General features: G+C 39.4%; 3 protein-coding genes across 11 annotated transcripts; all 3 read left to right on the top strand.

Annotated features, from left to right (window-relative positions):
- The first annotated feature begins 14 nt into the window (after positions 1 to 14).
- Positions 15 to 9,087, top strand: UBP27 (ubiquitin-specific protease 27). 9 transcript variants are annotated; one of them, XM_008783239.5, is made up of 12 exons: positions 23 to 112; positions 3,221 to 3,584; positions 5,317 to 5,440; positions 5,605 to 5,705; positions 5,805 to 6,029; positions 6,378 to 6,446; positions 6,576 to 6,707; positions 6,846 to 6,980; positions 7,114 to 7,176; positions 7,251 to 7,661; positions 8,214 to 8,489; positions 8,633 to 9,087. In XM_008783239.5, the coding sequence occupies exons 2-11, from the start codon at positions 3,294 to 3,296 to the stop codon at positions 8,487 to 8,489; spliced, it is 1,827 nt and encodes a 608-aa protein (XP_008781461.4). In that variant the 5' UTR covers positions 23 to 112; positions 3,221 to 3,293; the 3' UTR covers positions 8,633 to 9,087. The 9 variants fall into 9 exon arrangements, with proteins under 9 accessions (XP_088576636.2, XP_088576639.2, XP_008781461.4 ...); XM_008783238.5 differs by having other exon boundaries at positions 23 to 139; XM_088720508.2 differs by having other exon boundaries at positions 23 to 139; positions 5,805 to 6,059.
- Positions 9,088 to 12,196: 3,109 nt separating this feature from the next.
- LOC103701245 (phytosulfokine receptor 2-like) lies at positions 12,197 to 13,572 on the top strand. Its single transcript, XM_088720518.2, has one exon. It carries the CDS (start codon positions 12,338 to 12,340, stop codon positions 13,433 to 13,435), a length of 1,098 nt encoding a protein of 365 aa, XP_088576644.2. The 5' UTR covers positions 12,197 to 12,337; the 3' UTR covers positions 13,436 to 13,572.
- A 5,477-nt stretch (positions 13,573 to 19,049) lies between these two features.
- Positions 19,050 to 22,143, top strand: RGE1 (basic helix-loop-helix (bHLH) DNA-binding superfamily protein). The gene is made up of 3 exons (XM_026802256.4): positions 19,050 to 19,448; positions 20,415 to 20,846; positions 21,730 to 22,143. The coding sequence occupies exons 1-3, from the start codon at positions 19,083 to 19,085 to the stop codon at positions 21,823 to 21,825; spliced, it is 894 nt and encodes a 297-aa protein (XP_026658057.4). The 5' UTR covers positions 19,050 to 19,082; the 3' UTR covers positions 21,826 to 22,143.
- Positions 22,144 to 22,485: the final 342 nt, after the last annotated feature.

The following is a 22,485-nucleotide window of genomic DNA, read 5'->3' as shown; positions in this document are numbered from 1 at the left end:
AACCAAGGGGGACCGGGTTTAGGGGGAAAGGAGCTCTTGGGCGTTCTCTGTCTGCGGATTACGCCTCGCCATCTGGTTTCGGACTTCCTCCGTCTTTCAAGTTTGGAGACGGGTTTGAGAATTTATTTTTTGTATTTCTGTAAGAGTTTTTCGTTTTGATTATGGTGTTTGTTTGTCTTCTTTTCTTGGGAATTCTTCCTCTTCTTGTTTTTTTTTTTTTTTTGGAGTCTTTGTCACCTTCAAATTTTAATGTTCTAATAGATCGACTATTCTTGCTTTGATTTACACCAAAACATTATATTTAGGAGTGAGCGGATAATTGACGATACATCAGCTATTTGGCCTTGATTTTATGATTCTCGGACTGGAATTAGGTATCTGTAAGTTCTCACTTCGTATGATAACTTTTTGGGATGCATGATGATAACCATTTATACTCGTAGCAGCTTTTCTTTAGTTGATGCAATTAGTGGAGGGAGCAAGAACAAGAAGAGGGATGTTGAGAAAAGATAGTGATTGATGGAACTGAAACTTTTAGACTTTTAAGTCGTAAGTCGAGCAGACTGAATCATAGGATGAGCATGTAATAAGAGGAGAAAAAACGAAGAAGGAAAGTGTGATTCCAATAGGGTGAAGACGAACTTATAGAGTCCATCAGGCAAAAGATAACCTACATGTAACACTCTATCATCACTTCTTTTTCTTAAAGTGGCATAAAATGCTTGTTTTTTTTGTTTTCCTTGTAACCAAGCACCAAGTGCAATGGTTTGTGTTGTCACGAGATCTATAAATTCGAGTGGAAGACCGATGGCCAAGGTACGCTGTCTTGATACCGGGCTCCGTACCAGTTTCATGCTATCGTTGTGTCGGTACAGTACGGTCTGAAGCCGATTCAGTATATTGAGTGTCACTTCGCCCTCAGTACCATGTATTGGTACCGAACCAATATAGTACGATATGTCTTATGCCGCCCGGTTCGGTACGGTATAGCGTGCCATACGATGACTCTGTAAAATATTCTAAAACATGGTGAGCAACTGTATGCATTGATTGACTGCTCACAGATTCCTTCATTAATATTTCTAGTCCCATAGTGATGCTTGTAACAATAACTATGCTCTTTAACTATCCATCATTATTGGCACAAATGATGAAAACAAATGCCTAGTAAATTTTGACATATTTCTTTCTAGGGACTTGCGTATGCAAAGATCCTATGGTTTTGTGGAATTACAACATGTGATCTAGTTGCACTAGGTCGTGCATGGCTTCAATTATATTCGTGGGTTGTGGTTCCAACTTTTAAAACAGTACACATTATTGGCCTTAAGTAAGGTTTCAGATTGTTGGGGGTGGGGATCTAAGGATAAGGATGGGGAGGAGTTTGGGTTTGTCTTTGTATTAGTAGATTCGGTCAATATTGGCATTGTTGTAATGAGGGAGAATGAATTATAAGGAGGTGCAATTAAAATTTGGATATGGAGGTTCTTTTGTTAGAGTTTGAGTCCACTAGCAATTGTTTGATTGTACGATGTATTCAAGCCTTTGCTCTGGTGAGACTTGACTCTTGAGACGTTGACTTTGCTATGTTACAAAATCTGTCTTGGGAGGTAATTTACTGGTTGCAGAAATCATTTTATCTGAAAGATGAAGATCATGCAAGGCATGTTAGAGTAGCATGGGGTGATATTATTGGGGAAAACGTGATAGACAGAGTCATGTCCATTTAATTGGTGTGAATGGAAAGGTTCTAATATTTTTTTGGGGAAGAACACAGGTGACATTCATATGGAAAGCTAGGGGATTGGGTAACTCTGCTAAATAAGAGTAGAAGTCTAAATTCTGCTTACTCAGAGTATAAAACTTGGCTTGATTGAAAGGAGGTTGACTAGATCATTAGGTGGCTCTTTATGAGAGGGGTGCAGGATGGCTGACTCAAGAAGGGTGTTAAAGGGGTTCCATCCTCTGTTGATTAATGGAGTCTTGGTCAAGGATGTTGTTGGGTTGATGTTGTTTGGTATAAGGGCATATAAATGGTGAATAGAGTTGAAACTAGAGAGGGAAAAATGCAAAGAATGCTATTAACCTGATACATCATTAATAAAATTGATAGATCAAAGTTGGTTGCAGCTTTATTAATGGAAGTAATATTGTAGTTTAGATAAGCCTTTTTTTGAAACAGTTACAATAAAACATATTGTTATTGGTACATTTGTTGTCTAGCAGGTTATGTTTATGCCATTCAGTTAGTCATATATTGGAAATATTACGCAACATGTTTAAGTCAAGTATAAAAGGAGTTCCCTAAGGTTTTGACCATGGCTTGATGGAGCAACCTTCACATAATTACATGAAACAATAGTTGCACCTGCCAATGGATGATGGAGATTGCTTATTTTATATTTCCCTGGGTGGGGAAAGCCATTATTTCATATCAAGAAGCTGGATCTCCGTAGCCAGACACCTGAACATATCTCATTTTATTATGGTTATCCTAGAGTCTAGAGTGAAATTTGAGGTCCCTATCTCCTTAGAATTGAGAGGATGCAGCTGGAGTAAAAAAAGCTATCTAAATGTGTAAAAATGTATAAGCATCTTTTGGTTAAGAAGATTTGATGGATGGTTTATGAGGAGTTGTAAAGTTGTCATATAGAAATTCAATGTGTGGAAAAGAGTGTTATGGTTAGGTGGTGGAAAGGATACCATAATTGTGGGATGGTATTCAAGAGCTAGATTTGAAAGAATGTGGCCTAACTAATGCGACTGAAAGAAGATATTATATGAGATTCATTAGTGGTTCCTATTTCTTTGTAACTCATTTATTTACTGTGTCCCAAGATACCTCATTAAGCTTGGGTTTTTTAGTTTTTCTGTCGTGATTGCAACTCTGATATAGTTATATATTGAAGGTTCTCTGTTTGAATTAGGCTATTCAACTTTTTATTTGTTGCAAAACTTTTGCAGTCATCATCAACCTGTATAATATATTGTGATGTCTTGCTATCATGCTTCTATCTCTCTTCTCTCAAAGGGAGAGAGAGAGAGAGCTATGTGTGTAATGTGTAGTGTATCTTTTTCAAAAGATTAGAAAGGCTAGGAGTTTAGTTTTTTTTAGACTTAGGAATATAGATTGCATTGTCACTGTTTTTTTAATCTATGAACACAGGGAATTGTCAAGTGAAAATTTTCCTCCTCCTTGACGATGCACGTATCTGTGCAGGTCATCATAATATATATCGGCTCTCTGAGCACAGGCTTTACAACCTTGAGGTTATAAATTGATTTCTGATCCTATGAAATATAAAAGGGAAGTAAACATCAACCATCTTATCCAGAAACTCAAGCATGGCTATGAGATGCTATCTGCCATCAATGGAAGCTCTCCATCCCGATATCATATTGTGGCTGGTATGCTTGGGGTGGGAATGGGGGTGACCGGTTTATACATGGTCCTGCGAGATGGTAATGTGAATCATCTTTCTATTCCATGGGTATCTGAGCAAAGGGATTCATCTGAGATCACTTACTATGTGGCTGGTTTACAGAATCTTGGAAACAATTGCTTCCTTAATGTTATATTACAGGCAAGTTACATCTAAATATTAATCTTACTTGATGAATAACATAGTTACTCTTGCTACATGTAATGCACCTGTCATCTTTTGCAGTCATTAGGATATGTCCTCGACATCAGCATGTGGGAATACATCAAAACAGAATGTGCATATATACATATTAATGACACATGTACAATATTCATTAATGTACTTTTTATTGACTTTTGCATTCATAACTTACTATTAACTGTTGTAAATTGTTGAATATATATGTTATCTAAAACCAATATCATTCCTCTGTCTTGGAGGTTGCAATTTTTTGCCTAAAATATTGTGATAAAATACAGTTGTGGTCTCTTGTGGGTATTTTACTTATTGAATTTTTACGCAAACTCGAAATCTATATCAGAGTTAGCTTTCTGCAGATCTATTTGGGTTTAAATCAACCAAGGAATGCGGAACCGTTCGGTTTGGGACAGTTCCGCCATTCCGATCCGTACCGGTGGCTTACCAGTGTGGTTCCGGCTTTGAAAACGGTTCATTGCCAGAGCCGAAGAAGAAGAAGAGAAAGAGAGAGCAAGCGGGGGAGGGAGAAGGAGCGGCCACGGACGTTTGCAGAGGGCTGTGGGAAGGCGGCGGAAAAAAAATTAAAAATTTTAAGTGAAGTCGGCAAATCGCTTGCCTCCCTCGCGGCCTCTGCCAGCCCCCCGCAGCCCTCCGTAGGCGTCCGCGGCTGCTCCTTCTCTCTCCCTCCTCTGCTTGCTCTCTCTATCTCTTCTCTTTCTTTGGCTCTGACTGGTTTTCTCTCTCAGTACGGGCCCATACCGACTCGTGCCGCCGGACAACCAGTACGGTGCCTGGTACCAGCACAGTAGACCTTGGAAACAACTCAAGCTGATGATGGCAAGCCATTTGTGCATAGTTTCAAATTGGTGGCACCCTAATAAATAAAACTAATAATAGTGGTAAATATTAATTTTTCTGCTTGCTAAACAAGTATTGATGGTTCATTTTTTTTTTTGAAAATTGGATTTGATTTACTTGAGTAAATAGCTGATAACATTCTACCATGTACCGTATTTCACGGATTCTTTTTTTGGCAATCATGCTATACACATCATTAAAAGGAAAAGCTTAGATAGTCCATTCATGTGTTGACACCCTTGTGCCCTCTTCTTTTCTCTCTTACCCTTTTCACAAGCAACTCTATCTGTCTCTGCTAGATAGATGGATGCTTCTTACTTTGCTACACTTATGGATTATGACCATCACTAGATATCATGTAACTGGACAGATGTAATGTATCATATTAAGAGGCAATTTTGAGGATAGGCATGACAAGCTCATCAATACCAAATTTCCTTCTATCACATGCGTAGCATATGTTTATTACTGCTATTTCTGAGCAGCATAGATGCCATGTAGATGTAATATTTTAGGAAGGTTCTATGCTGTAAACCAAGTGATGTTTGCCAGAATGTTTGGATTACACGTGCTTTTATAGGCTTGCATACATGTGCTTCTTATAATCTTTTATCATCTGGAATTGTTACATTAAGTATAGTGGGTTGATTTATCAATAATTTTTGAATGGCATGTGGTTACTTATACTGGACACTTGTTCTGCTGACATGCTATTTGCTCCAACTGCTTAGGTAGTTGCCATTATCAAGCTAATAATCTGACTCCACTTTGTCTTCTTGATTTCACCAATACTGCTGTTGCTAACTCAAAGCCTAATTTTTTTTCCCCTTGACAGGCACTCGCAAGCTGTAGCTGTTTCCTTCCCTTTCTCCAAAATATACTGGCTGCTGATGTTCCATGGATTGAGGAATTATCTGAAATGATGCCTCTTACTGTTGCTTTGACTTCATTATTAGAAGGTAATTGTGTTGTTAGAAATAAGTAATAGTTAAAGATTTGTCATTTATCTGTCAGCAATTTATTCTGGAATCTACTTCGCTCGCTCTCTCTCTCTCTCTCTCTCTCTCTCTCGCCCCCACTCTCTGTTGTTTTTTTCCTTGAACTTAGTATATTTATTTTGCAGTGCTAGGCATTGTTCGAGAAGAAAGAACTGTACTTAATCCACGAAAAGTAATGCTTGCATTGAGCTTATATGTTAGCAGCTTCAGTTTAACAAGACAGCAGGTCTGGTTTGAGAGTATTTTTCTCGCTCTAGCAGAGTTGATAAATTTTGCTTATGATGTCATTTTTACTCCCTAACTTGCTTTTATTTTCTGTTAATAGGATGCTGCAGAGGCATTAATTCATCTTTTGTCTTCTTTAGAAGAGGAAATTTCACAGTATTATGTGCCACACAGCAGTAGTCTAGCCAACATTACTGCTTTTCCTTCAAGGATTTGTGTGCCGTCGAGAGGACAGACAGAGTGTAACCGATGGAAAAAACATTTTTTTGGGCCTTTTGATGGAACAATTGGGAGCATATTGACTTGTAGAAGTTGTTCTTCTATGGTAATGGCCTTGCCAAGTATATTTTGGCTGGTAATTGTTGAGCATAGTCATGTAAATAGACAATATTCTTCTTTTTAATGACAAATAGAGAATTTTTATAGTACTACGTTTTTCACTTGGCCTCTTGACTCTTTACTGTTCTTTAACATTGCCTTCCTTTTGAGATGTGGAACTTATTGCTTTTTATCATTCTTGAGTATTGATTTTTTTTTTCCAGTAGGAAAGGACTATGGTGTTTGATTTTTTCAGAGGGGCTGATGTTTGACATGCGATTGATGTTGATTGCTTTATTTATGGGCTTTGGCAGCTTTATGTTTTTCTTCTTTCTCATATTTTGTATATGCACAGCTTTCAATGGACTTTGAGCATTTTTGCTGCTTGCCTCTCTCACCTGTGCTGGATAGAAGGGCAGATATCGTATGTCTACTGAAGGCCTCCTTATTTTCTTGGTTCTGTATGTTTTGGTCCTGAACCCTGCTATTTTTCCATGTTCTATGTCATGTTTATTTATAATAATTTTCTTTTCATTTCTGTGGTTGATCCTAGATTGAGGGATGCACTCTGGTAGATTGCCTTAAACATTTTACTGCAGTAGAGCATCTAGAGAATTACCATTGCAGTCGCTGTTGGCACATATCAGCTTTGAAATATTTGTCTCTCAAAGCAGAAAAGAATGAGGTATTTTTTGGGCAATAATCAATTTTCCATATTTGGCCTTGATGACTCGAGCGTTCAAACTCTCAATGCTTTTCTAAGAACATGCAAAATATATGAAATGCCTTGTCTGACATCTTTTGAGTTATGATTATCTTTCAGGCAAAAATAAATATGCTTAGCCAGTGTGTCAAGCTTGATTCTTGTGATTGCAAAAATCTTTTTCTTGGGGAAGAATTAAGTTGGACTGGGTTTTCACATGCTTTAAAGCAATTGAGCATTGCCTGCTGTCCTAAGGTATGATACAAAGTGATCCTTTTCTTTTTTAAGAAAAAAACTTGGAGATTAGCATATTTTTCTTTGACAAATCGCATGAAGATACACAACACTGAAGTGGACACAAGTCTCAGATATTGATGTCCTGTTTCAGATTTTGTGCATTCACCTACAACGGGCTTCAATGAATAGACATGGTGAATTAATTAAGCTTCAGGTACCATCCATTTTTCACTCCTCTGCAGAAAACTTTTGGTGTTGCATTCTGTAAAATTTCCTATTTGGTTGTAGGGACATATTTCTTTTCCATTATTTCTTGACCTCTTTCCATTCATGGAAGCTACAAGAACTGTGGGACAACAAACATTAGTGGAAAATATGCAAAAACAGGGGAAGGGCCAAAATATGCAAAAACAGGGGAAGGGCCTGGAGCAAGCATTGGTCCCTCAACTAAGCCACTTAAATACACATCAGGAAATGCAAATGCTACCCCACATTTTCGAGATTGCGGGAGAGAATCTTCCATTGGAAACCTTGTCAAGAAACAAGGTGGGAAAGTCTGTTTATGAATCATTCAGAAATCCTTTTGGAATTGCTACCCAGGACAGCAGCAACTATACAGTTCTTGAAAGCATGACTGCTGCTTCTGATGTCAATTTTTCTCTATCTTTTTCCAGATGTGAACCAGGACCCGATAGAAAGGTTAGTGAATATCTTGCTTTATTCTTGGAATAAACAATCTTCTGGGTTTTCTGGCTTTTTGTGTAGGGGGTGTGATTCTTTACTTGAACATTAGTGCAGAAGTTGCATATCTATCCTCTTGTATATTAATGATGTTATTATTGATGTTAGTCATACTATCTATGTGCGTGTGTGCATGAGTGCATGTATATGTGTGCCTATGTGTGAGGGAGCATCATATTCTTGTACTATTTGGTTTGATTCTTATTCGCAATGCAAATGTACTTAGGTAAGCTTTTAGCAACTACAGTGACATCATGTTTTTCAGATGGTAAACAGGCTATCCTGCTTGAATGTAGGAAAAGTTTGCAATGCTTTTGCAAGCTAAACTATGCATTTAGACTGTCAACTTTTCTACATGGACCGTGATTTCCTTTTTCTTGTACCCTTTTCCTTTCATGGCCCTTGACCGAGCAGAAGGTCTAAATTCAAACTTTTTACCTGATTACCCTTGCTTGGTTTTATTAGCCGTCAGGTATCATCTAACTCTGACCTCTACAAACTTCCTTTCAGGTCACTGATACTGGTGACGTATCCTCTTCAAAGAGTTCCCCATACTGCCTCTCTTCTGTTGTTGAGCATTATGGAATAACTGGAAGTGGGCATTATGCAATTTATAGAAGAGTGGCATCCAAGGCAGAAAGTGGTAATTCTATGGGATCAATGGGAACTGGGGACCAGCAGTGGCTTTATATCTCAGACCATGAAGTATCGAGTGTCACAGAAGAAGCTGTTTTAGCTGCAGAAGCCAGCCTACTTTTCTATGAGAGAATTGAATCATGCTTATAGGTATGTCAATGATTTAATGGCGGTGTCACTCTTTTCCATTGGTTTTGTAGGTTCATCATGCAACTTCATCGCCTAAGATTTGGAATCATAGTTTAGATAACAAAGTGGTATCTGGGTGCAGCTAACATTCCTTGGTTCTGTAGGTATTTCTCTTTTGGATACTTCAGCAGCATTACCATTGGTGAAAACAGAATGTGCTCAATTATCATTAAGGCCATAACTACCGGGTATGAACTTCGAAGAAAACAAAGAAGAAACGACAAAGCGGTTACCCCTGTTCCAAAGTAATAGGATCACCTTGAAGATTTAAAGAATTGGAATTATCTAGGTTGATTTGATAACAATTTAATTTGCAAGCCAATGACCCAGTACCCAAGGTGACAAGTGATGCTCCTTTGTTGGGTTGATCCTGATACCCACCAGACTTTATTGGTTATTTATAAAAAACATTCTTCATTAGTAACTATAAAATTGGTATGGACATTGATTGATTATTCTTTTAATTTTCATATATTGAATATTCAGCAAGTGCTGGAGAGAGCTGTTGCCAGCTGACATGATTTAGTTAAGTTATGGTATTTTGTTTTATTCCTGCAAATTCATTTGGTTGTCATTTACTTTATAATAAGTGTATGTTCATGGTTGTAAAATTGTGACTTCTTCAATTTTGCGAGTCTTTCTTAGTTTTTCTGCTTAAAGTGCACTCAAGCTTCCAGCTATTAACTTGGATGGCTGCAATTTTCCATGATTCCTAGTCCTGGGGACCATGGGATGAAACAGAGACAGCTTCCAGTTCTCCACTGCAGTGAGCATGTCTAAGGTATCCCGAACGAGTGGTGAACTTTGATTGTTAGTTTCAACATCTTTGTCTTGAAATTAAGCAAGACGGTCGAGAACCTTTCGAGTCAATACCAGTCAGACATAACCAAAACATGTAAATGCATATTAATGGGCCCCTTTTACATCTATATTGCTATATATTGTGAACACTATCTTTTTTTTTCATCACTCGTGTTCGCTCCTTACTCCTATGTTTTACCTTTTAACTATAAGATTTGAGTCATTCTGGCATTTATTTTTTTATCTATATTATTAAAATAAGAATTAAAAAATCAAAATATTTTTTTTAGTATATATATTATTGAGTATATCTTTAAGTTTTACGAGTTCAAGTTCAAATCGACTTAGGACATTAATTATATATTGCCATAAACTGATTATTGTAGGAATACTGGTTCGAATCAAAATCTAATTTTATTATATATATATCTCTTGTAACTTTATGAAAAGAGAGCAATTGAGTATCTTAGAGATTAGGTATATTGAAGGGTTGGATTTGTGAAAATTTTTTGTATTTTGTAATTTTTTTTAATATATATAACGAAGTTTTTGCATCGTCTCTATACGTAGACGCAGGGCAATAGACCGAATCACATAAATATTATGTGTTTTTTTCTTTTCTTATTTTTCTTTTTTTTTCTTATTTCGTTATACTTCCTGTCTGCAACATATATATTATTTATATAAATTTAAAAATAAAATAATATGTACATTGCATGCGTTGTGCAACTAATAAAAGGCAACCTTCTATATGGAAGAGCTATATATGACTGCCTATTGATCTGACTAAATGAAATGATGTTGGAAATGCCTCTTGACATTTCTTTGATTCTAAGGAAGTTTATCTAGCTTCATTGATTTGGAAACATGAGTGCACCATGAATTTATTTCTGGTTTTCACTAATATTTTTGACAACTAATCCCCAAGAAACCTCGATGAGGCTGGTGATAGACCCACATGAAGCAGACCATGAGTAATATTTGGTGGATTGTTGTTAGCTGATTTTGAGCTTGTATGCAGGGTTAGCTGCTGGTATGCATGCCCCTTAGATTTCTATTGGTAATGAAGAGGGTATTGCTGTGTCATTGTCTTCTATGTTTCCATGGCATTCAAGGAGTTCTATTATTTAAATTGCGAGCAAAATGTCAACCGGGTTGTGCCCATCAATCCTAATTAGAAGTTGTTGGAAATTTATCCAGTGTTATTTTTCGATAAAAGTTATCCTGAGTTCATTTTGTGCCCATCAATCCTGTCAAATATATTTTTGGGGGCATATCCTTGGAAGTCGAGCTTTTAAACTATCATCTTACAATCAAAACTATTGGTTTTGATTGTAAGATATATGAAATCATAATCGCAATAAGCTAGAAATATGAGATATATGAAATCATTATAAAATCCTATGACCTACTATATTCATCATTCTCTATTATCTTTTTTTTAATAATAAATCAAATCATGCTGGAACTGGGAGCTGGTTGGTTCCAGACCATATCAACTGACGATGCATCAAGTTTGAGGGCTAAATTCAAACTCACCCATTTATAATTAGGTTTATTTGGAGTTGTCCTAGAATCGACTCCACTTTAGAAATACTTCACTCAAAACCATTCGTTATAGGTGGGTTTTGTGCAGGTTGATGAGTCCGCTAATGGGACGGACCCAGGGTAAAGGTTTTATGTACAAGCAAGCTCCTTTGTCTGACCATTTAGGGTTAAGGTTTTAGGTACAAACCCATTTGACTAATAGTCTCTCTTCTTAATTTCCATTTGCCTTGCCAAAAATAATATTCAATTCCAACTAGTGTTAGTGTGGTTAAATATATAATCAATAGTGTAATTAGATATATAAGAGGTAGTCCACACAGTATTTGACTTCCCGACAGTGAATATTACACAACCAATGTTATTCTTTTTAAAAGTGAGTGGAGAGGTAGGAAAGTCTTACTACGTCTTAATCTGTAATTACATGGTAGGATGTGTAAACTGGCTTTAGTTTAGGAAGGAATCTTAGTCACTTGTGGGAACTCATAAAAATTTTTACAACAACCTATGGAATTTAACTGATAGAATGGACAGAGTGGTTTTCTATGGAGAGATTATTGGTTGAACTAGATCCACCAACTTAAACGTGTGCAAGAACTTAAAAAAAAAAAAAAACAACACATGCATGTGCCTTTATGGTTGGACTGATCCATCGCTGAGCCAGCAGCAATAGACTAGGTCCAATCAATAATTTCACATTCTATGAGGCTCTTTATGCCACGTCACTTGAAAAATGGAGGACAAGATGAGGCCATGCATTTTACTGGATTCATTGTTTACTAAAGATCTTGTTTATATTTATTTTTAATTTTTTATTATTTTAAATAGTTATAAACAATGATACTAAATACCCACTCCCTCTATATGTTACATCAATCTCTAGCTGCTATACAGGACCTGCAGGTTTAGTAAATGAAATGGTAACTGATAGCAATCCTTGAAAAATAGAGAGGATAAAGAGACTATCTGAATACTTGAAAAAATGATACCATGTATCCCACAAGCATGTGAAACAGACCGATCCTCTGATTTCTAGATTCCATCAAGCATTGGTTTGTTACCGTGGTTGGGCCCTATAACACTACACCCCTAAACCTAATCCTATTGTAGCAGAGAAAAGGATCTACCTAAAATTCTACAAACGCACCATCGAAAAAGTAGATGAAAGGGAGAAGAAAAATGGGAAGTGAAACGAAAGCATGAAGAAAAAGCCAACGCGGTTGACTTCCAATCGACGACTGTGGAATTGCAAATTTTTAATGCTACGAAAAATACCACGAAGCCTCCTCCCCCCACCTTCTCCTTCGATGGCACCTCCTTGCCCCCACTTCTTTCTTCCTTTTTCCAAGTCAGAAACCTTCCCACCTAACCCTAACCCCAATTCCAATTCCAATTCCAATTCCAGTCTTATTCTTCATCTTCTTGTATTTTTCGATCGATAGGATAGGAATTGGATTCCGGCCATGGAGGCAGCTCTACAGGCCCTGATCGCCGCCGCCGTCGCCTTCTTTCTCGTCTCCCTCCTGCTCTCCCTCATCCTCCTCCTCTGCCCCCGCAACCCGAAAGCCTGCCTCCTTGCCTTGGCTCCGCTTGCGCCGCCCCTCCCTCTTCGCCGGCCCCCGTCCGCCCCCGTCGCCGTCGACGACAGCGCATCCTTCGATCCCTCCCTCAACCAAATTTCACTCAACGAGCTCGCCGCCGCCACGAAGGGCTTCGCCGCCGACGCCATCATCGGCGACGGCAGCTTCGGGTTCGTCTACAAGGCCCACCTCTCCTCCGGCGTCACCGTCGCCGTCAAGCGGCTCTCAGCCGACGCCTTCCATGGCATCCGCGAGTTCCGCGCCGAGATGGATACCCTCGGCCGCCTCGAGCACCCCCACCTCGCCCGCATGCTCGGCTACTGCGTCTCCGGCGCCGACCGCCTCCTCATCTACGAGTTCCTCGAGCGCGGCTCCCTCGACCACTGGCTCCATGAGGTGGACCCGGGCGACTCGGTCTCCTTCCCGCTCCCGTGGTCGATCCGGGTCCGGATCGTCCGCGGGGTCGCCGCCGGCCTCGCCTTCCTTCACGAGGAGTGCCGGCCGCAGATCATCCACCGGGACATCAAGTCGAGCAACGTGCTGCTCGACGCCGACTTCGACGCGCGGATCGCCGACTTCGGGCTGGCGCGGGCGGTGGACCCGTCGCGGACGCACGTGTCGACGCAGGTGGCGGGAACGATGGGGTATATGCCGCCGGAGTACCGGGAGGGGCTGACGGCGGCGACGGCGGCGGCGGACGTGTACAGCTTCGGGGTGCTGATGGTGGAGACGGCGACGGGGGAGCGGCCGAACTTGCTCCGGCGTGGGGAGGACGGGAAGCGCGTGAGTCTGGTGCGGTGGGCGAGGAGGATGCTGGAGGAGGGGAAGGAGATGCAGGTGTTGGATGCGAAGATGGGGGAGGAAGGGATCCGAGAGGAGGAGGTCAAGGGGTATTTGGAGGTCGCTTACCGCTGTACTGATGGAACCCCAAGCAAGAGGCCCACCATGGCCGAGGTGGTATCCCTTTTGGATCAAATTTAATTTAATTGTTACTATATATATATATATTAAGGGTAACTAGAGCTACTGCAAATTAATTGGAGGAAAAAAGAGATGAAATTTGTTATTCTTTACAGTTGTTATGTGTGTATGTATGTATATATATATTACATATGGATATATAATGAAGCAAGGCTGAAAAATTGGGATGATTTCAAGCATCCATTGGAGTTTATTTATTGGTTTGTCGAATGAGAGCTTTTAATTACTTGGACCGCATCTGGACCCTCCATCCAATGTTTTGTTTCTGATTTGTACATATTGATTTTTGCTGGAGTTGGATTCATAATATCGTTTTTCAACTCGAACTTCTTATTGTTTGAATCGAGCATCTTCTTCTACTTGCTTCATATACACAATAGGTGCCTTGGCGGGCAACAAGGAGAAACAAGAGGGAAAGAAGGACCTAGAAATTCTGTTTTAATTAGATTAGTTCGATAAGCAAATAGATTGAGCTAGAGCTAGATTTGGTTTGCTGGTATTTGGCTTAATTAAATTCAAAAATATATATTATGCACTATGCAGGTTAATCTTTAAAATACTTATTTTCATATCTATATATTGAAAATCAATATATTTTTCATAAAGAAGAATGTCTTCTATTATGTAAGTTTTGAGAGGTCTCGAGTAAGTATCGATTAGATTAAGCTACCTAGTTCAAGGTTGGCTTGATTACAAGACAACATGGATTTGGCTTGATTAAACTTGGCTTTTTTATGACCTATTTGGGATAGATCCATGTCCCTAGGGCAGCTGCTCTCATTGCCCTTGGAGGGAGCGATTGTTCCACACATAACCGAGAGACAATAATAGGTAGCCTTTTGAAGTATAATATAATGCTAATACCCTTTCCTCTACAATACCTTTGAAGTGTTTGCATGGACATATGGCTCTTTGTAGTATAAATCAAAAGTAGAAAATTTTCAAAATATTAACATAAAAAAAGGTAAAGGGTCCCTTTACATGTAAAATGACTACTAATGAACGTCCCTAGCCAAAAAAGTTAACATGAGAGTATTGCTAGACCTATATTGGATAATAGAGATCCCACATTAATGATTCAAGCCATTGGATGTCATCTACTAGCTCTAATATACTTACATACAATAAATTATATGATTCATAGATCCTTACTCTATGCATCAAGTGATCAAAAAATACATATGAGTTAATTTTATTTGGATTGTCCATTTTTTTAATCACTTGATGCATGGCCATGGATCTTTAAATCATATGATTTTTGGACAATTGTGTGGACTGATGGACTTCCCAGTCTCGATCACTACAAAGAATAATACCACTACATCAAAACCGTCGTTGAGAATCATATCTAATGGCTCGGATTATCGATGTGGGATCTCTATCATCCAATGTCGATATGGTTCGATGTAAGTAAAGATTCTCTCAAATGTATCCAAGACTCTCTCTTTCTCTCTCTCTCTCTCTATATATATATATATATATATGTATACATATATATATATATATATATATATATATATATATATATATATATATATGTATACATATATATATATATATATATATATATATATATATATATATATACATATACATACATACAAACATATATATTGTAACAACCCAAGACCTCACCCAAAATGGCTAGCCGGAAGATATTATTTGGGTTCCTTGATCCTGTATAAGTATCCAAGATCTACCCAGCGAATAACCAATGTGGGACTAAATACACGCCCGCACGGGTCTTCACATACTCCCCCGTTTAAGCCCTGACGTCCTCGTCAGGCTAATGGTTCAAATCTATTCAAATCTAATCACAAACACTACGATTGGCCCGTGGTCAGCCCCAATGGATCCGTGCTGTAGTATCTCCTAATCCACATAGATTATGGGCCGGGTCCGCTCTGATACCATTTGTAACAACCCAAGTCCTCACTCAAAATGGCTAGCCAGAAGATATTATTTATGCTTCTTGATCCTGTATAAGTACCCAAGATCTACCCAGCAAATAACCAATGTAGAACTAAACATACGTCTGTACGGATCCTCACATATATGCAGGGCAATAAAAAATAAATAAATAATATGCAAACCAGTTTTAAGGTCGGCCAAACGGGAGCGGGGTCGGTTTCGGCCAGGACCCAACTTCAGCACGAAGGAGCCGAAAAGGCGCATGCATATGGGATCGGTTCGTGATGAAATCACGACAGATGGCTACAAAACCCCTTCTCCTTTCCTCTGTCCCTCTCCCATGACGTAACAGTAGCACACCACACTGTTTTATAGAACATCTTCTCCAAAAGGGACCTCAGGCTCAGGAGTTTCACACAGCCTTTGCCTAACGAACCAAGCAGAATAGATGGCAAGATGGCCATAACCAGCTCTTTGTTATATCTACCAACCCAAACAGACACCTTTAATCATCTTACTCTTTTTATAACGTAAAACAATGATTAACATGCTCTTGTTTGATTTTCCCTAACAATCGAGCATTTGTTTTAAAAAGACCATCTTTAATCATTTCGATCTTTTGGCCCCTACGTTGGCACGTACATTCCCTCCGCATACTGTTTGTGGTGTGAAAAGGAAAGCCCCATTAAGTTGATTTTTTTTGGGTGGAAGAAAGATGATTTATTCTTATAATTGCATCCTAATAAAAAAAGCAGTTTTAAAACAACAAAAAGAAAGTCATTTAACCTATTCATCAGTCTATAATATCTTTTCTAAACATGATGATGAGATCATAAATTGGTGCATCTCCTCCTCCTCTAAATGCTTCTGGATGATACTAAAACTACAGTTACAATATTAAAAGTTAGTTACCATTTTGTCATTAATGACTTAATTGATAGGAAGCTTGACGTTGTAAACTCGAACATACATGCAAGGCATCCAAGACAGATACATTTTGAGCTGGAATGGTAACTTGTTATCTCGTATTTTAGGCCATATTTAACATTCACCTAATAGTGAAATATGATTCTGCCCCACATAATAACTACATTCCCCGTTTCAGATGAGATTCATTGCATATGTTACTCTATTACTTGGATTTTTCAACAGGACTGCACAAGCATAGCAGTTCTGAGACATCCTTTTTGTTTTTTGTTTTCATATGCCTAAACTTGCACATCTTGATGTCAAGGAAGCCTTGGAGTAGTTTAGATGTCTCAAGGTGGCAAGACATGGCACCTTAATAAGTTTACGTGTCAAGGGATAGTTTACACGTCGTAGTCTTTAAGCCATGCTAGATGACATCAGAATTGTCCATTTCCAAGCAGACCCAAACCTGCTAGGATAGGTAGAAGACAGAAATTTCTATAAAATTCAACCTATATCCAAGACACTGAATTTTGAATTCATTAAATGCTTGTTTGGTTGCAAGAAAATAGCTTGAGAAACATTTTCATTAAAATATAATTTTTAATTATTTCTTCAAAATCTTCAAAAAAGCCTTTCTTTCTCATGAAAAGTTCTTATCATTCTTTTTCTTATTCCATGGATTTTCTTGCAACCAACTAGATCCCAAGAGACTCTCTAAATCTGCATGGCCATTATGGTATAGGTTCTTAAACATTTGGGATAAACTTTTCATGTAGTGTTTTTTTGGTAAGAGCTAAGTGATGTCTTTAGTAATGTCTCATTCCTTCTTTTTGAATTTATTGCCTATTCAAGGCACATGAAGAATCCCTTGCCAAAAGAATTCCAAAGATCATATGCACGGTGATGAAGTAATATCTTACCAAAAAAACGATGAAGTCATATCATATGCATAAAAATGCTCATAAATAGAGGTACATCGAAGGACATGTGAATGGCATTGGAGAAATTCTCTTGTAGAAGGTGTAGTTATCCTAATTGTCTCTAGAAATGGTAAAGTAATAATGTGCAACTCACTCACAATAATTTTGAGAGGTAGGATGAGTACCTCCTAAAATTTTTGCCAGGGCTTGCCCTCCAACCAACCCTTATTCTTAGTAAAACTTGTTAGTCCAACATATATCTACTCAAAATTTTGTTTCATGTCTGATACTAATTCTTTGAGCTGATCGGTTCAAGCAAAATTTAGATTTCGGTATTGTCCGTGGTGTATGCATCTTGTATTTTTTTTTTTTGTGATAGAGAATGGTATAGAGTTTTTTTTTGGAAAAAAAATACAAAATACCATAGTTTATGAAATAATTATGTAGCATATACATATAATATGATAAATAATATATCATGAGGTGGAAAAGCAGTGGAAAACCTCCTAGCCGCAGTTTTCAGTGCCAGATTTCATGATAACGGCTAAATCATAACTTGCACCGCAGGAGAGCACGACGGGTTTGAATCCCTTCTTCCCCCTTATTACCCTTAATTTGTTTCAAAATTTCTCAAATACCACCCCATCATTACTCCCTGCTGCCAAGAAACCGAAACGGCAATCCACCACAACCGCTCGCCTGTGCATCATGCCAGATGTCTTCCACCGATTGATCCATCTCATTAGGGCCCCACCGGCTTACGACCGACGACGGGAGATGTGCCACGTGTCTTTTTGTGAAATTTCCCACGTCATCTGGGTCCCACTTGCCTGTCGCTTCCTGCCCTCCTGCGGTCTCACTGGCGGCTCAATCCATTCCAGTGTGCGGTACTACCTGGAAACCAGACAAACCATGTTGCTACTACCTGCGCTCGCATGTAATCAAAGATGGGCGTCTATTTTTTTATTATTTTATTTTACATCAGCAACAAGTGAATATTGTCCAAAGAGTCAGGAAGTAAAAGAGACCACAGAAAGATAGAACAGAAGCTTAGTTCACCTAGATAAACTTGTCTTAATAATGAGCCGCATAGGATGTCCCCCATTCTGCTGCACTGTTGGCCTCTCTATAAATATGAATAGTCCGATGGAAAGCGTATTCACCTAACAGACGGCGAGTTTCGTAGAGCAGTCACATTCTCTATTAGCATTCTCGAGCTCTTGGATCCTCTCGATCGCCGCAGCGGAGTCTTTCTTAAGATAATGCGTTCAGCTTCCAACACCCGTTTCACATAGGAAACTCCCTCTCATACTGCTCTAATCTTGGTATTGTTGACATATTGATCGAAAATATGCCGACTCCTGGTCTCACTAATCTAGTCTGCTGATCTTTGATGACAAAGCTAGTGTCGCAGCAACCACCTTCCTAAGTGCTACCGTCGAAGTTCATCTTAAGAAAATCAGGGTGTGGGGGCTCCAAGAGCACAGCCGAACGCTACGTGAGTGGAACAACAAGTCTATTTATTTATTTTTTGCGTGCTGCACTTGGAACGTTGATGCGATCGCGGATGGCAGCGATCGGGATCAATTCCATTGTAGGGAGTTGTTTCACCCGGAAACCGGAGGAGCCAGTGGTGGATTCGTAATAATGATGAGAATGGGTGGTCAAATGGGAAACCGGCGCTTCCTGAAGCGGGACCCGCGGTCTTTGGCAAATCTTTGCTGCCGCGCGCGTTGCTATCCGTTTTTGTTCCGACGGCAATAACGGCATGTCTAATGATTACATTTTTTGTGTCCATTCTTCCAACCGGAATCATCTCCTCACCTAAACACCACCACCTTTTAAAACGCCCCCACCCTCCTCTCTCTCTCTCTCTCTCTCTCTCTCTCTCTCTCTCTCTCCTGATGTCTGAAGAAGGAGGAGGGGGGCAAGGGAAGCTCCTGAGGCAAGGCCAGACCTGGGGCTTGTTTAACTCAGACAATTCGGGCGGCGACGACCGGAAGCCGGTCGTCAAGCCGCCGGAATCGAGCTCGAATAGTCCGTCTGGCCCTGCGTCGAACAGCCTGCCGGGACCTACGATATCTGCCGGGGGGAAGCGGGCCCGGGATGGGGCGTCCAAGAGCTCGTCCTCCAAGGGTGGGAGCCATGAGGGAAAAGGCCCCATCGAATCAGATCATGAGATGCACATATGGACTGAGAGGGAGAGGAGGAAGAAGATGAGGAACATGTTCACAGGTCTCCACGCCCTCCTCCCCCAGCTCCCTCCAAAGGTGCACCTCCTCCATCTACAGTAGATTGGTTCTTTTTTTTCAATCCTCTCTCTCTCTCTCTCTGTGTGTGGGTGCGCCTCTTTTTATCCTTCTTGAAAAGTTGTTGTTCCGGTTTGCTAAAAAAGAGCAGAAAAATGAAGCAGAGGACTTGAAAGAAGTGCAATGGTATTTCACAGACGGTGGTGCAAGTTAGAGCATGTGGCGGCGCATGCAAGGACAGCCGGCCGTCTTCCCCCGGCCGGGCTTCATCTCCATTTTCTTTTTTTTTTCTTCTCCTTTTTTTTTAGGAAAGAAATGGAAGTGGCAGCTTTTCCAAGTGCGAACTTTTGAACCTGAAGAGAGGGTTCTTCTGGGTAATGGAAGTGGCGTCATCTCCATCGCCATTAGATTGGGTTCTCTTTTTCTTTTTTCTCCAAATAGTTTTTTGTCTGCCCTTTTTTTTTGAATTAGCCCCTTTTAGTTTTTTTCTCTTTTTTTTTTCGTGGCTAGATTTCAACACCTACTTTTATAGAAGGAAAGGAAATGGACTGCATTGAAGCAGTGACTTTAAACTGCTCTCTCCATCTTTCCCTTAGCGTTCCATGGAGATGAATGAGGTCATCTACGTACGGTAACTGGTATCTATTTGTTCTTGGGCTTCTCATTGGTTTTAATTAGTTGATATATGAGAACAGTCGATTTAACTCAGTGGATGGCAGCAGCTTCGGCAAATGAGCATAGGGTTCATGCACCCTCATGCAATCCAAATCATGAGGAGAGAGAGAGAGGACCGGGGTCTATGGTCCAGTCAAATTTGGCATTTAAAGCAATGTTAGGATTTTTTTTTTTTTCGTAGTCATAAGTGCTTGGAACTTTAGAAGCTTCTTATCAAACTAACCAATATCGGCACCTTGCAATTCTCATACTACAAACATCGATCCATCACTGAAATTTTTCCGTTCTTCCGTAAATTGACGTCTTCGACAGGCCGACAAATCAACCATCGTCGACGAGGCGGTGAAGTACATCAAAAAGCTGCAGCAGAACGTCCAGACGCTTGAGAAGCAGAAGGAGGAACGGATCCGAGGTGTGACCTTGGAGGAACCTTCGTCGCAGATACAACGGATGGAGACAACGACAAGGGAGGCATTCATAGCAGACCAGGTCAAGAACTGGGCAGCGGCAAACTCCCCAACAGCTGTCTCGATACCTCGATGCCGCTCCAGCTTCCAGACTTGGACGTCGCCAAATGTGGTGCTGAATGTGACGGGACCAGATGCACACATCAGCATCTGCACTGCCAAGAAGCCGGGCATCCTCTCTTCCATCGTGTATGCGCTCGAGAAGCACAAGCTCGAAGTCGTGTCGGCCCAAATCTCCTCAAATATATTCAGGAGCATGATAATGATCCATGCCCATGTAAGTATATATATATATATATTAAGCACTTTCCGAAATATTTCTCTCTTTTTTTCTGGCTCCCTGTTGATTCGGATTGATGACAATTGGGTTTTGTCTTTTTTTCCCCTCCCACTTTTCCCTTCGAACTTTGTTTTGATTATAACTTCTTCTGCATTAATGATAAATGTGATGAAAATAGGAATTTAAAATGACATACGTGTGAATTTTATTAAGTTTTAATAGCTTGGTATTGTTTTTTTTTTTTTTGAAGTAGAAAAAAGAAAAAGCAGACCATTAGAACTTGGTAAACTTTTAATGGTCTGGTATTGTGCGGATCTGAAAAGGATGAACAAAAAGGAGATGGTTCAGAAATCTCTTTTTTGGATGGTCTAGATTGAATTAGTTCAAAGAAAAAAAAGGTCTCAGATTCTCACTCAAATGCCTTGGGATTAATGAATAATTATATTTTCAGGGAAAATAAAAAGAAAATTGCATGCTGAGGAGAGCAGTGTACCTGGACAAAGATGACTTAAAAGGTTATAGAAATTTTGAAAAGATAAAGATTACTGAGATTAATTACATCACTTAGTGAAGAATAAAAAAAGTAATGATAAGTTTAAAAAAATTCATACTAGTGCCCTTGAATTTGTTTGGCTAATATAATTGCTCTAGATTCTAACTGGTTGCTATGATTGCTTTGCAACAATCTAACAGCATTGTAATCAGTACTTGCATGATCTGAATCCAACATATATTGCTAATATTAAATAATCAACAAGACCATACTGTTCTCACTGTGACTTAAATCCGCAGCCATTTATATTTAATAACTGGTATTAGGCATTTCTCATTGAATTTGATTGAATTAACTTTCGTACTACCACTATGGTGTATTGAACAGGCCAGCGGAATATCTGATCAATTCCCTGAGATGTTGATGATTGAAGACTTATACAAATATGCAGTTGGCGAGATGCTTCTCTGGCTTTCCCCGTGATCATATTGAAGGGCCCCATGCAAGCTTCTCTTTGAGGACAAGGCATGCCTTCAATGGTGTGCACCAAGGGAGAAAGGGCCTTCACCTATTATATAGGGCTGGCCCCCTTCTTTAGGTTGATTTAAGAATAGGGTATGTGCTTGTCCATACTGTTCAGAATTTGTTCAATGGCATGGGTACTGGTTCTGCAAACTGTGATTGAGGTGGTGAACTGAACTATTGTTGGTTGTTACATAAAACTTTCAGCTTTTCCTGTGGGACATCTCATTTTTCTCCTCAAATATGCGAGATGTATTGGTTACAATTATGGATGGAAAATAGCAGCTCATTTTCTTTGTCAGTGATCAATTAATTTCTGATTAATATCATGCTGCATTTCATCATGAAAAGATGTTATCGTCTTGGTCAGTTCATTCTCTGCTGTGTCCATAATGACTTGAAAAAACATCAATCAAGAGAGATGACATAGGGAGCTCTCTCACTTACTAAACAACAAAAGGTATATATCACACAACCTTTCATTTATTTTTCTTAACTCCTCAAAACTTCTCCATATATGGCTTTATATTTTTCAGTCTAATATTGGCTCCTTTCAGATCATTTGCTTGATTATATGATGTTGTATGAAATCATCAGAAGAATATCAGCTTCTTCTGGTCT

The sequence above is a fragment of the Phoenix dactylifera genome, chromosome 4, assembly GCF_051530095.1.
Source record: "Phoenix dactylifera cultivar Ajwa chromosome 4, Ajwa_hap1_PhDact_Kaust_v1.1, whole genome shotgun sequence".
In the NCBI taxonomy this organism is placed as follows: Eukaryota; Viridiplantae; Streptophyta; class Magnoliopsida; order Arecales; family Arecaceae; genus Phoenix; species Phoenix dactylifera.
The sequence above is the reverse complement of the archived record's forward strand: the minus strand, read 5'-3'. Positions and strand labels throughout refer to the sequence as shown.

Excerpts from the sequence above, each read along its gene's own strand:
- UBP27 (XM_088720508.2), top strand. The coding sequence starts at position 3,294 with ATGAAATATAAAAGGGAAGTAAACATCAACCATCTTATCCAGAAACTC. Across the intron at positions 6,447-6,575 it reads TGGATAGAAGGGCAGATATC|ATTGAGGGATGCACTCTGGT; the intron begins GTATGTCTACTG and ends GGTTGATCCTAG. Across the intron at positions 6,708-6,845 it reads TCAAAGCAGAAAAGAATGAG|GCAAAAATAAATATGCTTAG; the intron begins GTATTTTTTGGG and ends ATTATCTTTCAG.
- LOC103701245 (XM_088720518.2), top strand. The coding sequence starts at position 12,338 with ATGGAGGCAGCTCTACAGGCCCTGATCGCCGCCGCCGTCGCCTTCTTT.
- RGE1 (XM_026802256.4), top strand. The coding sequence starts at position 19,083 with ATGTCTGAAGAAGGAGGAGGGGGGCAAGGGAAGCTCCTGAGGCAAGGC. Across the intron at positions 19,449-20,414 it reads TCCCCCAGCTCCCTCCAAAG|GCCGACAAATCAACCATCGT; the intron begins GTGCACCTCCTC and ends CGTCTTCGACAG. Across the intron at positions 20,847-21,729 it reads TGATAATGATCCATGCCCAT|GCCAGCGGAATATCTGATCA; the intron begins GTAAGTATATAT and ends TGTATTGAACAG.